General features: G+C 43.7%; 1 protein-coding gene across 3 annotated transcripts in view; it reads right to left on the bottom strand.

The window, feature by feature from the left end:
* Positions 1-1,840: 1,840 nt before the first annotated feature.
* ATP2A2 (ATPase sarcoplasmic/endoplasmic reticulum Ca2+ transporting 2) overlaps positions 1,841-14,422 on the bottom strand; it is a 52,935-nt gene continuing 40,353 nt past the window's right edge. Inside the window, exons 15-22 of one of the 3 annotated variants that reach the window (XR_014151551.1) lie at positions 14,017-14,352; positions 13,514-13,734; positions 12,691-12,893; positions 11,738-11,823; positions 11,241-11,374; positions 10,377-10,494; positions 8,408-10,241; positions 1,841-2,720 (exon numbers count right to left, since the gene is read on the bottom strand). Coding sequence is in view for 2 of the 3 variants with exons in the window: in XM_081842577.1 (XP_081698703.1) it covers positions 9,972-10,241; positions 10,377-10,494; positions 11,241-11,374; positions 11,738-11,823; positions 12,691-12,893; positions 13,514-13,734; positions 14,017-14,352 (1,368 nt within the window). In the remaining variant the exon portion in view is untranslated. Of the gene's footprint in view, positions 2,721-8,299; positions 10,242-10,376; positions 10,495-11,240; positions 11,375-11,737; positions 11,824-12,690; positions 12,894-13,513; positions 13,735-14,016; positions 14,353-14,422 lie in introns of those variants that run through there. The other 2 variants (XM_081842578.1, XM_081842577.1) reach the window with 2 other exon arrangements.

Here is a 14,422-nt window from a genome sequence, read left to right as displayed (position 1 = left end):
TATGCTGGACAGGGGAGGTGTGATGGAGTCCTAGAGAAATTGAGCAAATTGGCACGTTGATTTTCTATGAATTTTATAGATTTTAGTCCCTTTTGACATTGACAATTGGAAATAAATTGATATATTGTAGCGAAGAAGAAGGTGAAGAAGACATGCCCCCCTTCCGTATCACTTTGAATGACGTGTGCCCAGGCCATCTCACAAATGGGTTTTGAAATCTTCTTCAACTTCAGAGGGCGTTTTCTGTGCAATGTGCCGTTCTAACAAGCCCAATTCAAAAGCTTCCTTCTTTGGTTTGTAGCAGGAACCCCCCACCCCAATCATTCTGTTTGTACAAACTTCACACACACTCACACTCACACACTACATACGCCACACTTCTGTTATAAATTCATAAGAAAATCAACCATACATCGGATTTGCACTGTTCCATTTTTATTTTACTCCATGAAGGAAGGACTACAAAATGGGGAAGGTTTGATACAGGGCAGCCATAATCCCTTCACCATCCCAGCACATCTACAGGAGCCCTGCCCAGTTGCTATGCCAACCCTGATGGTCCTAGACAGAAGACAATCAAGATCACAAAGAACTTGCATATGGGAATGGATTCAGCATGGACTGAAACAAAGGACACTGATCAGATCTTCCCTCTGGGGGCAGGAAACTGCAAACTCCCCTTTGTCTCCTGGAAGTGACTCATGGGGAGGGGGAGAGAAGGGAACCAGCCAGGTGACAGGACACTCAGGTTACCACTGCAACTCCTCCCTCAACCCCTCCTTTCTGTAATGTATGCATGATGTTTCTGGGGGTGGGCTTGACCTAGAGGAGGGGAATTTCAAAAGTTTTTGTAAGGTCTTGCACACCATTTTTCTGGGTCTTTTCTCTCAACTGCAAGTGAGGGGAGCACCCTGTTGCAACAGTTCAATAAAGGCCAAGCCTACAGGCTGCTGATTTGCTCCAATTTACTCTGGTTGGTGTCTTTACTTTTTGTCCAAGGGAGCCCTCGGATTTTTCCGGTAACAGGTTCTTTGGATCCCAGCCAGTGCAATGTGCTTTTATTCCTGAGAGCCAGCCAATCCACACATTACATGGAATGAAAAGCAGAATTCTGGACTCTCCCACCTGAGCCTGTGGTTGGGATTTCATAGCTCTGAATATTCTCCCATGTAAGAAAAGCTCCCTAAAATGGGAACTGGGCTCGACTTAAAAAGAAAAGAAAAGCACTCTCTCAAAGGGCAGTGATGGCCAAACTTGGCCCTCCAGCTGTTTTGGGGCTACAACTCCCATCATCCCTAGCTAACAGGACCAGTGGTCAGGGATGATGAGAATTGTAGTCCCAAAGCAACTGGAGGGCCAAGTTTGGCCATCACTGTCCTAGAGGATAGAGCTCTCAGTGGCTCCCAGCCACAACGGCTACATGCCACCTACAGGATCAGAGGCAGACTGGCTCTGAAGGCTGGGAATCTCAGGTGGAGAGAGTCCTGCTCCACTCAGGCCCTGCTAGCCCGTTTCCCACCGTGGAACCTGGTTGGCCACTGAGAGAACAGGCTGGTGGGATGGATGGGTTACTGGCCTGATCCAACAGGCTGGTCTCTCTCTTTCTGAGGTGCTAGTTCAGTATATAAAAGGAGCAGACATTTTTTGCTTTAGTATGCAGGGAACATTAAAAATGCACACTCTCCAATAGTTTCAAGCAGTGAAGTCCAGAATCCCACACCTTACTCTGCATCATGTGCAGGACAGGCTCTCAGTAAACGTGTTTAGAATTAGCTTACAAGGAAGCTTGCGTGTTCCTAAGCAGGACTAAACACATATCCAAACAAACACACAAACTATGTATCATAGAATAAGTTTATTTTACCCGAAACCAGGATGGCAGGTGTGATGCTTGTCACCATCAGCATTGAATCAGACAATGTTATTTACAACTTCTAACAAAGAAAAAAGGTCACACATGCTGTTTTATGAACTAGGTTCATTATTAGGCTTTTGTTGTTAAGATAAAATGCACCACAACATGTGTATTGCACCGGTGTGTGTCTACGGCTTTAGATTTAAATAAGTTACATTATTACAGTGCAAAATAGACCTATCTGCACACTCCAAGATATATATTTTTTTAAGCTGAAGTTATGGAATTGAAGGTTTAACAGTTTCTTAAACGTTCAGCAACAGTACCGTTGTCAACGAACCTGTATAAATAGAATTGCATATTGTACAGAGCTGTTTTTAAGTGGTATGTTGAGATACAATAGAGATTATCAGCTACTTACAACTGAAAGCATGCATTACAGTCCAATATTGTACATTTTATAAACTATGACATTTTACACAACGAAGTATGGAAAGAAAAAGAAAAAAGATAAAACTTGGCGAATCACCACTCATTAATTCTTGCTCAGCAGTTTAGGGAGACTTGTCTTCATGCAACCCCAAAACTTCTTCGCAGAGGTCTGTTTTATCAGTTAAAAACCATATTGCACATTGGTAGATCTGTATATAAACTGAAGCTTTTTAAGAGCACCACACACTTCCTTCGTGGAACACGAGTTTTCAGTTCTATTTTTTTCTCCCTCCTTAAGGAGAGATTTTTATTTTCCCATTTACAAGACTCATGCAGATGTTTTCGGTAGATGCGTTCCTAAAGACGCATGCAAGAAAATTAACCTTACAATTCTGCAAAATTTGTCTAGGACTAAGTGATTACTCCAGTTTTGCTGTAAATAAAAGAGAGAGAGAGAGAGAGAGAGAGAGAGAGGGAAAACGTTAGTGAAAAGGATGGATAAAGAAGGCTTAATAAAAGCAAGGACATTATTGTAATTTTTAAAAGGCTCAAAAGCGATAGAATTAAATTCTAGCAGTCTGATAAGCATCCTCTCATTTTCAAATGGGAGAATACAAGTTAATTGGAAAAGTATGACAGAGAATTAAAAGCTGGAAGGACGTCTAGTTAAAGAGATTTCCACTTGCTATTTGCCCCATAAGCCAATCCTTAAAACTTTAGCCAAACTGCCAAATCTTTTTATTTAGTAGCTGTTGTACAAGGGAGACTAAAGGTACTGTGACTGCAGGACACAGGGACAAATTTCCCTTTCACTGTTAAGTCTAAGATGGGGGACCTGCGGCCTTGCCAGATACTACTGTACTCCAACTCCCATCAGCTCCAGCCAGACTGGCCAGTGCCCAAGGAGGAAGGGAGCTGTGGTCCAACAGCCTCTGAATGCTTCCCATCCCTTCCACAAGCCCTTCCCTCCCAAACCTTTAGTGAGGTGAGAAAAAAATGCTGTTGCCAAAGCCCTGACAAGTAACCAAAATATGTTCACACATCCTTTTTCATCACTTGTTGGCTGTTAATGGCTTGTCTGCGGTGAATTAAGAGTTACAGATTAGCCACAGCATGTTGGAGCTCTTAGGCCCTAACAAATTCCTACCATTCAATTTCCTAGTGTGTAATTAACTTTGCAGCAAAAAGAGAAGTGGTTCTCTTAGTCCATTTTTGCTTCCTTTACGTATTTCCACCTAGCAAACAGGTCAGTCTGGCTGCCCATCCAACCAGTCTCCCTTTCAGATTCTCCCCAGGCAACAGCACTGCTTCTCATTCCATGTTTGTTTGTAAACTTTCTCTCAATTTCTAATAGTTTTGTGGTATTTTGTGGAGGTCTTTAACCAGCAAGTCCCCTTAGCATAGGATGTCTAGGATGCCCCAGTAGTTTGCAATGCAACTGGTACCTTGGAAATTATTGGAAATAGGTACAATAAGGAATTAAGCTATTTCCCTAGCCTGTCTCTCCCTGACCCCCCCAAATACACTAAAAAGGTGAGACAACATAAAGGCTGCAGGGCTAGTCCATCTGCTGAAACCTTCTTCCTTCCAGAAAAGTTTTGCCACCAGAACCACTGGCACGCCAGCCTTGTGCTCATGGAGACATACAAGAACCAGGAGAGGGGGTGTCAGGGATGGGGGGGGGTGACACACCTCCTGCCCTTTTCGTTTCTTTTAATTTCAAAAGAGATTGTTTACAAGGCAGAGTCCTGTTGAGACCCCACCCACCAACTTTATTTGCCCAGAGTTAACATGTGGACATTGATGGCTGGCAGAATGGAAGGCAGAAACCCCCAACAATAGGGGGAACTAGAGCCAGCGATGGCCTCTGCATGAGCCAATGACAGATAGCACCAACTCATTCTCATTTTGCCCCCTTCCTCCTCTTCACGGCTGAGTTCTGCAACGTCAACACTGAGACTAAGGAGGAGGAAGCTGACAACCAGCCCCCCCCCCGCTTTTCTTTGAGTAAGAGGGCTGGCAGGTGGAGGCTGGTTGAAGACACACCAACATCGCTGGTGCAGTGCCTGGTTGGCCAGCTCCATTGCACGTGGACATTTTGTGCCAATTGGTGCCCTAGGCATGTGCCCCAAATCCTTACACCTGCCTTGTCCAGAACGAAGCTTGCATCATGATTCAGCCCCTGCCCTATTTGCTTCTGCTGTTCTATAGCAATTTTCAACTCAGTTATTGTACAACTGCAGTATCCTGTCCCAGTGTTTGTGTTAGAAAATATGCAGATCTTTTTACTCTCTGTGTTAGTGTTTCATTATTATTGTTTGTTTTAATGCAATAAGCAGAAATTAGGGAAACGATGGTTAAGAAGTGCAAAAAGTAAAACAAGACAGGTGCAAGGACAGACAACTTGGGCTGTTTTTAGCTACGCCTCACCCATCCAGTTTGCTCATCATCGTTCAAGCCTCTTATTGGCTGCGTCCTTGGGAGACACTAGAACTGCTGTACTGCATTTTATCACCACAGAGTTAAGATTCCCCATTATTAAGCACTAATTTAAGCGAAACCACAGCTTAAAAAAATAAAGCGAATTGCCACAAAGCTGCTTTGCATTCAGTTTAAACAATAAAAAAATCCTCTGTTGATTTGAGACACCACTTGTACTGGTAAACAAATGGGGAGAAAATAAACACTATTTGGCCATTCTTTTAACATCTAAATTGTTGAATGTTTATCAGAGAAGAAAGCTTCACCCCAAAATGCTGTGGACTAAGTCAAGTTATTAATCAAAGGTCTCCTCCAGATGCTTTGTGGATTGCTACTCCCATCCCCACTGCCCATGGGCCATGTTGGCTGGGGCGGAAGGGAGTTGTGAAATCCAACATCACCTAGAAGGCACCAGGTTGGAGGAAGGCTGGTCAACCTCAACTGGCAGCATCTGTACAAGGTTTCAAGCAAAGGTGTTTCCCATCGTTGCTGCACCTGAGGGGGCTTTAATTGAACCTGGGATCCTATGGAGGAAAAGTATGTCCTCCCTGAATTGTGACTCTGCTCCATCAGGTTCTTAACATTAGAGCCACAGGTTCAATTCTAAGCTTACTGGATGGCCTTAGAAAAGTTACCATATTCACCCAACCCATGGTGGTGTGAGAACCACCGAAGGTTGCACTGGGCTTTAAGAGTTAAGAGCTTTAGGGTTAAGTTCTGCTTGGAAAGACAACAACTCCTTATTCAGTGAGAAGGGGAAGGCACCCGCTGCCCCTTTCCAAAGGGGTCACTGCAGGGTTCAAAGCACTTTGAAAAAGCTTCACTAATTCCTTGCACTAATGGAAAAGTTGATGACTAGCCATCTTACAAGGCTTCACCTCCTGGCAGAATGTGTGCTTCCCTTGGGGAAATTATTTGCTTACCATAACTGGCACTGTGAATTGCAAATATCATTTAATTAGATGGCTTACTATACCACAAATGTATGTCTTATTATCTCCCTAATTCAGTTAAAAGGGCGATGAGAGACGAAGGAGCAAGTCCAGTGTGCTGGAGCTGTGCTTCAAAGATTAACGTTGAAGCTATCCTATACCAATCAGACTATTGACTCATCTACCCCAGCCTTGCCTATCCTATGTGGTTGGACCTCAACTCCCATCTTCCCCTTTGACCATAGTGGTTGGGACTGTTGGGATTTGAAGTCTGACACCAATGGGATGGTCACAGGTTTCTGTGTCACTGCCCTATACAGATGTCTCCTCATCTGGGTGAGAAACACTGAGACAAGAACAGTCTAAACCAACTGAAAAGCACAGTGAGAAATGGAAGCCAGATCAAAACACAACATATTTTTTAAATAAAAAAATTAAAGAACTGTCTACCTTCACAAACACTCTAAGTTGTTGGGCTAAATGGATATCCGTGCAAGAACCCTCTTACAAGTGGGCTTGAAAGTTACTGGTCTGCTCCACTGCTTTTCAGAAACAGCAGTTTTGGTAACCTGCCCTTCCTTACCTGTGTAGCCCTTCAAATGTGGCTGGCATTCCAACTGCCACCAGCCTCTGCCACCAGCATCGTCCAAGCTCACTGCCACTTGTAAAGATGAGTAACTGAAATAGGGACTTCCACCGTGGTTTCGATTTTCATTTGGTTAAGCTGGGCTTCTCATGTGTACATTCACACACATAAGAGTCCAGACATTCAGGATTCTTGTTCTCCAAATATGCTTAGTGTTTAGTAAGGGACCTCTGAAAGTTTTAGCTTCCTCTGCTCTTTCTCCCTTCCAGACCTTCATGGGTGATGCTGCTTCCTAGAACATTTGCACAATGCCATTTCTTGCTTCCTCTTCAAAAACCCCTCCAGCCTCCTGTGAGGTCTTTGGCATACCTGCTTAGTCCTCCTAAATCCATGTAACTGAGAAAGAGGTTTCTCTGCTCCAACCCCCCTCCTGTCAAATCTGAGATTATAACCCCATCAAGGAAGGGACCTGTACTCTTTTACTTTGAGAATGTTAAATAAAATACTGAGATACATTGGGGCTGTCTTTGTGTTCACTTTTGTGAGGAGCAAGGGAGGAATAGCTGAAGGAAACCAGAGACCTACAGCTAGACAGAATATGGCCAATCTATGGTGCAGGTGTCAAGAAGCCAGAAGCTGATGCTTCTGGGCCTGCCTATGAATGGCTAATCCGTGGCCTTGAAGATGCTGTTTGACTCCCAGCTTCCATTAGGCCCAATGAGTTGGAAGGGGCTCCAAAGATCATTTAGTCCAACCCCCCTGCAACATAGGGGTGTGTAGCTATCCTGTACAGGGATCAAATGGGCAACCTTGGCATTATCAGCACCATGCTCTACTTAACTGAGCTACCTTTGGTAGTGTTTTTAGCCCCAAAAATGAGTAGCAGAGAATGGTCAGAGACAGAGTTGTAGTCCAGCAATATCTGGCAGGTCACAGATTAGCTATCCCTGTCACAGAAGTCAGCCTGCACTGATAATATCGGGCATACTTTCAATTTCCAAGTGGCAAAACCAGACCAAGGCAAGGGGGTGTGGAGATAGCATGTGCACTAAGGTCAGCACTAGAGTCTAGATTTAGGATGACATGAAAATTTTGCCTAAGAAGGCTGCTTACTGCTGTGCTCCAAACACACTCCTGAGTTGCAAGGTCCTCATTTTTAATGTGTCTGCTAGTGAAACCTTCCATCTGCAGAAAGGGATTTCACTTTACACCCCAGAGCATTTTGAGCTTAGTCATCACTAAGCATTCTGTGCTAGTCACAGACTCTTCAAAGGACTCTTGCCAAATTTTAACCCATAGAATCATAGAGTTGGAAGAGACCACAAGGGCCATCGAGTCCAACCCCCTGCCAAGCAACTCCTAAACGAAGAGTGCCCTAGCAGGTGCCTGAAAAACACTGCAAAGCCAGCATGCTATCTGCCGTTTTGACAGAACATGTCACCCAGTCCCTCAGCATTCAACCGTGTTATGTTCATTCGACTGCTCTGTTGCTGTTTTTGTGGGACACAAGAAGAGTCTCTACTCACTGAGAACTATTAAGATACTGTTTTGTTACAAACACAATACCTGAGAGAATGTAACTGGAAGACCTTTGGCCTTCTGAAGCTAATACCTGTTATCTGGAATGGTTCATGACACTTTATAACAAAACAAAGAAGTCCAAGAGCATCAAAGTACAGTATGAAAACTACAAGCTGCTAATTGAGACCCATGTTCAAGGATGCCTATTACTTTTGAGATGTGGGGAAGATAGATTAGATTATCTAAAAAAGCTTCCACTGCAGCAAAGCCACCCTGGAGGTGCTGACGGTTGCTAAGGAAGAGTTTAATGTGAATTTAGGAAGGGGAAACACTGTTAATTCTCTAATACTTTCAGGGCACAGGTCTTAGAAATTGGGGGCGCAAAATATGCTTGTTCTTCAAGACATCTGAGCCTTATGATACTGGAGGCAGAATGTGGAGTGGTGATAATAATGTAGCACAGCAGAATATCTGACAAAACGCAGCATGGAATGAAGGGAAAATTAGCATTTATTCTTTGACATGTATACAGCATATGCTATCTTTTTTTTAACACAGCACATCACCACTGGAATGGTGAAATGGAAGAGAGATACTCACTTCAGTCGATGGATGTTGGAAGGCATTGGAGAGAAACACCACACAGTTAGGACTGTTAATGAAATTACACATTGTTGATACAGGACTCAATTTGGAGGGGGGGAAAACACAACATGCGGTAACATTTATCGCAATAGAATGATGGTGGTTAGTGCCACATTAAAAATAAAAATAGTTCTATACAATATGTTCATTTGGTCATGTGGTATTTACAGATTTTACAAAAACACACACAGAGACGTAACACGCACACGCACACACACACAAATTTGTTACTTTGCCACTTCAGGATAAGATGTGGCCAGCAGACTATATCCCAAGATGTGGCACTGAGAGTTAAGAGACCTAACCAAAAAAAGACCCTGTGAGAACTCCAGCTGTGCAAACGCAAGTCCTTTGTTTCCAGGTCCCATTATGAATGCCCCCACTTAAAAAAAAAAAAAGAACACAAAAAATATTGACGCATGGATTTTGCTAATTAAAATGGAGCAGCCTCCAAGGTATAAATGAAATGAGAAACAAAATTTTCTCAATTAAAAAAAGTTTATTTTTTTTTTATATTTTGCTTTGCCTGAAGTCTATCCAGGTAGCCTTTTACCTTTCCTGCTTCTCCCCCACCATCCCAAAGTGGGCAATGCTGGTGAAAATGCTGTTACAATAAAAATACATAAGATATTTAAATAAATAATATTTTTTTAAAAAAAAATCTACATGTGATGGGGGGGTTGAGGAGGAGAACAGGAATAGGTTGCCCCTGGAGTGGTATTTTCTGCACCAGCAAAAATAAGCATACCTCTTACAAATACAGGTGTAAACAAGATTCTGTTGTTATTTAAAAATATTGGAAAGGGCAAAAAAAGGGGGGTAGATACTGAGGTAGCATTATACATCTGCCCAGTGCAGAAAAAAACCAACTGAATGACAAATTAAGATTAGGTGACCATGCAGAAGACATAAACAATTGCATGCTTTTTAGTTTAAGAAAACACACACAAAAACATTCATTCCCTAAAATCTGCTACCAATTACAGTTTGCTCAATATAGTGTCCACTGGCACTCCCCCCGCAAAGCACTTTTTTTGTTTGTTTTTACAAGGATGAGTTGACTATTAAACAGAACACTGTACATGCTTCTCCTCTACAAAAAATATTTGCATAAAATAGTGTTAAATTTCTCTGTACATGTCAATGGACACCCTAGATGTGTATAAAAGGGGGTGGGGAGAAATGCTACTCCCCCACTGGAGTCGGGTCAGGGGAAGTAAAAGAAAAACCCCAAAACGTCTAGATCAGCCCTTCCACAACCTGGTGCCCCTCCCAGGTGTCTGGGGTACAACTCCCATTGGGCCTAGCAAGCACAGGTGGGCTGGCTGTGGCTGATGGGAGTTGTAACAGCAGGTATCTGGAGGGCGCCGGGATGGGGAAGGGCTGGCATAGAATATGGAACCTCAGACACCGGAAAATATGTTCATGTGAAAATTCAGCAGAATAAGACAATTGCTTTAAACAATAAAAAAATTGATTTAAGTTAAACATCTCTCTGTCAAACTGTTATCTCTTCAGGTCAAGACAAGAACATGTCGCTAAAGTTAGTGTCTGTGCTATACAGCCAAATAATCAAGGGTAGGGTAATGAACACAAACGGCCAGGAAACCCCTTCGGTGCATGCGGACAAAGAGCGTGGCTTGGTGGCAGGCGGCACACTATCTTTACCAGGCTCTAGGTAGTTACGGGCCACAAATTTAAGTGTCTCGTCCAGCAGGATGACAGGCAGCGAGATTTTCAACACCATCAGCCACTGGGTCAGATTCAGAGGTGTGATCTGGAAGATCAGCTGGGGAATGGAAGAGAAATAGCATTATTGGTGAAGCCTTTTGACTGAGCTGAGGGGCAAGAGAGCTGGGGATGACCAAGAGCTTTTCTTGCTCGGCTCAAGACTTGTCCTGGAACATGAGCTAGGCAAACTTACTGGCAGTGGCTCCACGTAGAGGATAAGGAAGTGAAGAGACATGGACAAGCAAATGGAACCCAGCAGCCAGACGTTCTCCCAAGGAGGCATCCGCAACAAGGACTGGTTCTCTGACAGGCTGAAAAAAAGAATGAAGGCGTACATAAAGCTTCACAGTTCACAGCAGCTTGCCTAAAGGCCATCTATGTGTGACTTGACCCAGGGCTCACAGCTCCTGCTCAAAGCCACTGCACTTCACCAGCTCTTATCTTCGGCAGGCTCAGAGAGTCTGCCACTCTACTTTCCCCTTCCACTAGCTTTAAAAACTCTTAATGCAGGGGGCTTCTTTTGGTTTTTCCAGTTCTGGCTGCCATGATACCAAGTGCATGCATGTGCTACAGTACAAGGCATTTCTCCTAGTGCCCACAACCCATCAGCAGCTCTCCAGTGAAAGGTCCAACTGCTTTAATAGCTCCCTACCAATGTTCTGCAAAAACTGCTGACCCAGACCCTGCTCCATATATCTACATTACACTGGATCAAGCCTGTCTAACGTTGCAATGCTTCTGACAGTGCTGAGACAGATGTCCTGTGAAGCTTAAGACAGGCAATATTTCTCTTCAGTTTCTGCAGATGAAAAAGCTACTTCTTCTGCCCTATCTTGTGTACTGCTCCTTCATTGATTTATTTAAATCCATTGTTAAAAAAAGTAAAAGCAGCTGAATCCCTAAAGTCACTGAATTCCAGAAACACAGTGAAAATCACCCAAATGCAGAACTTCTGCGGTCAAGGGAAGTTCTTCAAATAGCATGATGCGATCTAGAGCCCCCATCACCGCATCACCAACACACGGCACATGAAAGCATCCATTTCAAGCACACCAACCTGTTGAGTGCATTACACATCTCTATAGTGACCAAGACGGAAAGTGCCATTGTCATAGGGTATGGAGACTCAAAGACCACACAGTCAACACCTTCAAAATCTGGATTGTCCTCTTTGCACTGCAGAAAATGGCTCTGCAAAATGTGAACACAAATACAAGTTAGTTAAGTACACTCATGACATTACTGCTCCTCGTCCCCCGGCTGCAGCTCATCAAAATACTCTTGTGCTATCAACCATCATTATAATTCTTCTTGTTGTTCAGCTATAAAGTTGAACAAACCAAACCTTTTCTTAAACACTCTAATCTGATCTTTATTTTAAGCAGGAATTAGTTTTTTGACATGTGTAAGATCTTTCCAAAGATAAGAACTGGTGTTATTTTGCAAATATACCAGTGCATTCCACTTAAACACCATAGTTAGCCAACAGCACTACAAAAATGTAAGCCTTATTCCAAAAATGCTAATGTTGAAATATTGAGAAGAAAATATTACCAGCTGGTAGTAGGTAATTCTTGGGCCACCATCAGCAGCAATAAACCACCAAGCAGCAGCTCCCACCGTAGCAGCTCCAACGTAGCCTTAAGGGGGGGGGGATAAATAATTTTAGTTCTTTCTAGGCTGAATAATGGGCCAACTGTATTGCCTGCTCACCTCACCTGAACTTTCTCTCCTCTGTACAATAGGTTACTGTGTAACCCTTGCCCATTTCCTGCAATTGCTATCCATGCTCATATCTTGAATGCCAAGTAACCACAACTGGATTCTTTCCAGCACCACATATCTCATTTAAAAACAGACCCAGAGATGGGGCCAGAGCTCTGTGCAAGACACACTTACGCTTTCCCCTCTGAAAACCTGCCTAATGAAAGTTAACTCTTCTACAAACACACACACACAAATTATTTTATCAGATAATTCAATCCAAGGCAATGCTGGCTTTAAAAAACATTTTGGGTGCTTAGTTAAAATGGGGAGTTCAGAAGTAGATTTAGCTTGGTAGGTAAACTGTCCAAAGTGAGTTTCTCAAACATGGGTCCCTAGCTGTTGTTGGACTACAACTCCTATCACCCCTGACCACTGGTCCTGCTAGCCAGGGATGATGAAAGTTGCAGTTCAGCAACAGCTGGCGACCCAAGTTTGAGAGACACTGGTCCAAGTGGCACTTTGCAGCCATCTTCTGCAAGATTAGCAATTGCCAAGAGAAAGGAAGGCGAGGAGGAAAGGATGCAGCAATAGCATGTGATAACAAGTTTCAGTACCTTTAAGCTAACTTCTACCATTCTGCCAAACTGCTGATGCCATGCTGCTGCCCTAATTGGACTCACTTGTGTAAGAGCAAAGAGGAGAAGGGAAGGGAACAGGGAAGTACTGGGAATGAGGGAAGGGGAAAAACAGAAAACCTCTTGTTCTATCCAGGGGTTTGCAAATCCAAAATCAACACTCACATCCAATGGCCAAGTAGCGGAAAAAGAGCCACCCAGAGATCAAGGGCTCTTTGGGATTACGAGGTGGTTTGTCCATGATGTCAAGATCAGGGGGGTTGAATCCCAGAGCAGTGGCAGGGAGTCCATCAGTCACAAGGTTTACCCACAACAGCTGCACAGGAATTAAAGCTTCAGGGAAACCCAAGGCAGCAGTCAGGAAGATACTGTCAAAAAAAGAGCAGAAGTAAGATTAATCATGTTAACTGAAGGATTTAATGGATATGTTGTACTTAGGGTTTTCACAGCATGAGAGGAAACTGGGTTACAACTATTTAAGAGTAAAGTATTCAAATTAGCTGCAATCCTAACAGTTCTTGACGCTATTTGACAACCAAGGCAAGTCCTATGCAGCCTATGGAAAGGAGAACTTGGGTGCTGCATTGAAAGTGGGATGAGAATGATAGTCGTTGGCAACTAGGGACATTCAGTGTGTCTTTGCAAATCACTCTTTCATTACCCAAAACAGCAGAAGTGGTTCTGAAGAATACATTGTTACACTTAAAGCTCTAGTTTGCACTAAAAAGCTCTCTGGTTTGGCATATCTATGGTCTTTGCTAACAAATTGTCCAGAGCTGAGTTGCCACTAAGCACTCTCCAAATCCATCCTCTGACATTTTCTTCTGTTTAAGGGGGGGGGGGGGGGAGAACGGGAAAGGTTCCCTAAGTCGCTTGTCAGCCACCTCTGGATTGAATTTGTCCTAGGAGGCCAGACCAGCTCAATTTATATCAACAAAGTTCACTTGTGCAGTTCTTGAGGGGAGTTGAGATTGCTTGGCACACCTACCATACGACCTCTCCGACATTGGAGGAGATGAGGTAGCGAATGAATTGTTTCATGTTATTGTAGATTGCACGTCCCTCTTCCACAGCTGCTACAATGGTCGAAAAGTTGTCATCAGCCAGCACCATTTCTGAAGCTGTCTTTGCCACCGCAGTGCCTGACCCCATAGCAATGCCAATCTCTGCTTTCTTCAGTGCTGGGGCATCATTTACACCATCTCCAGTCTGAAAGCGAAAGTTTGAAAAGCGGGCACTGAAACAGCCCATTGTGCCAGCATACAGAACTGATTCCAAGCACAGCCCCATCTTCATCATCTGATAACTTGGCAGCAAGTTAGGGCGGACTAATGTACATTCTAGCCTATTCTGCATCTTCATGCTGGGAGAGAACTGTTTGGAACCTCGGTAAAATGCAACTGTATAAAGACCCCTCCCCTCAACTAGTACACATATCTTTCTCTACACAAGAAGTTGCCGCCTATCTAATGCCCCACCTCTCACACTTACCATAGCTGTGATCTCATCAAAAGACTGGAGAAACTCAACAATCTTAGACTTATGGGAAGGCTCCACACGGGCAAAGCAGCGAGCGTTTAGGCAAGCGTCTCTCTGGGCAGCCAGGGAAAGTTCATCAAACTCACGCCCTGTAAAGGCTCTCGTGGTGACATCTTCTTCTTCCCCAAAGATGCCAATACGACGACAGATGGCCACTGCTGTCCCCTTGTTGTCCCCCGTTATCATAATCACACGAATACCAGCTTGCCGGCATAACTTTATGGATGATGCCACTTCAATTCGTGGGGGATCCAGCATCCCCACACAGCCAACAAATGTCAAATTGGTCTGAAACAAGAATAAACCTCATTAAGCATTCAGATTTTCCAGTAACAAGGTAAAAGGCACACATTCTTAA

The sequence above is a fragment of the Podarcis erhardii genome, assembly GCF_964252035.2.
Source record: "Podarcis erhardii genome assembly, chromosome: 15".
Classification (NCBI taxonomy): Eukaryota; Metazoa; Chordata; class Lepidosauria; order Squamata; family Lacertidae; genus Podarcis; species Podarcis erhardii.
This window is presented reverse-complemented; position numbering and strand designations above follow the sequence as displayed.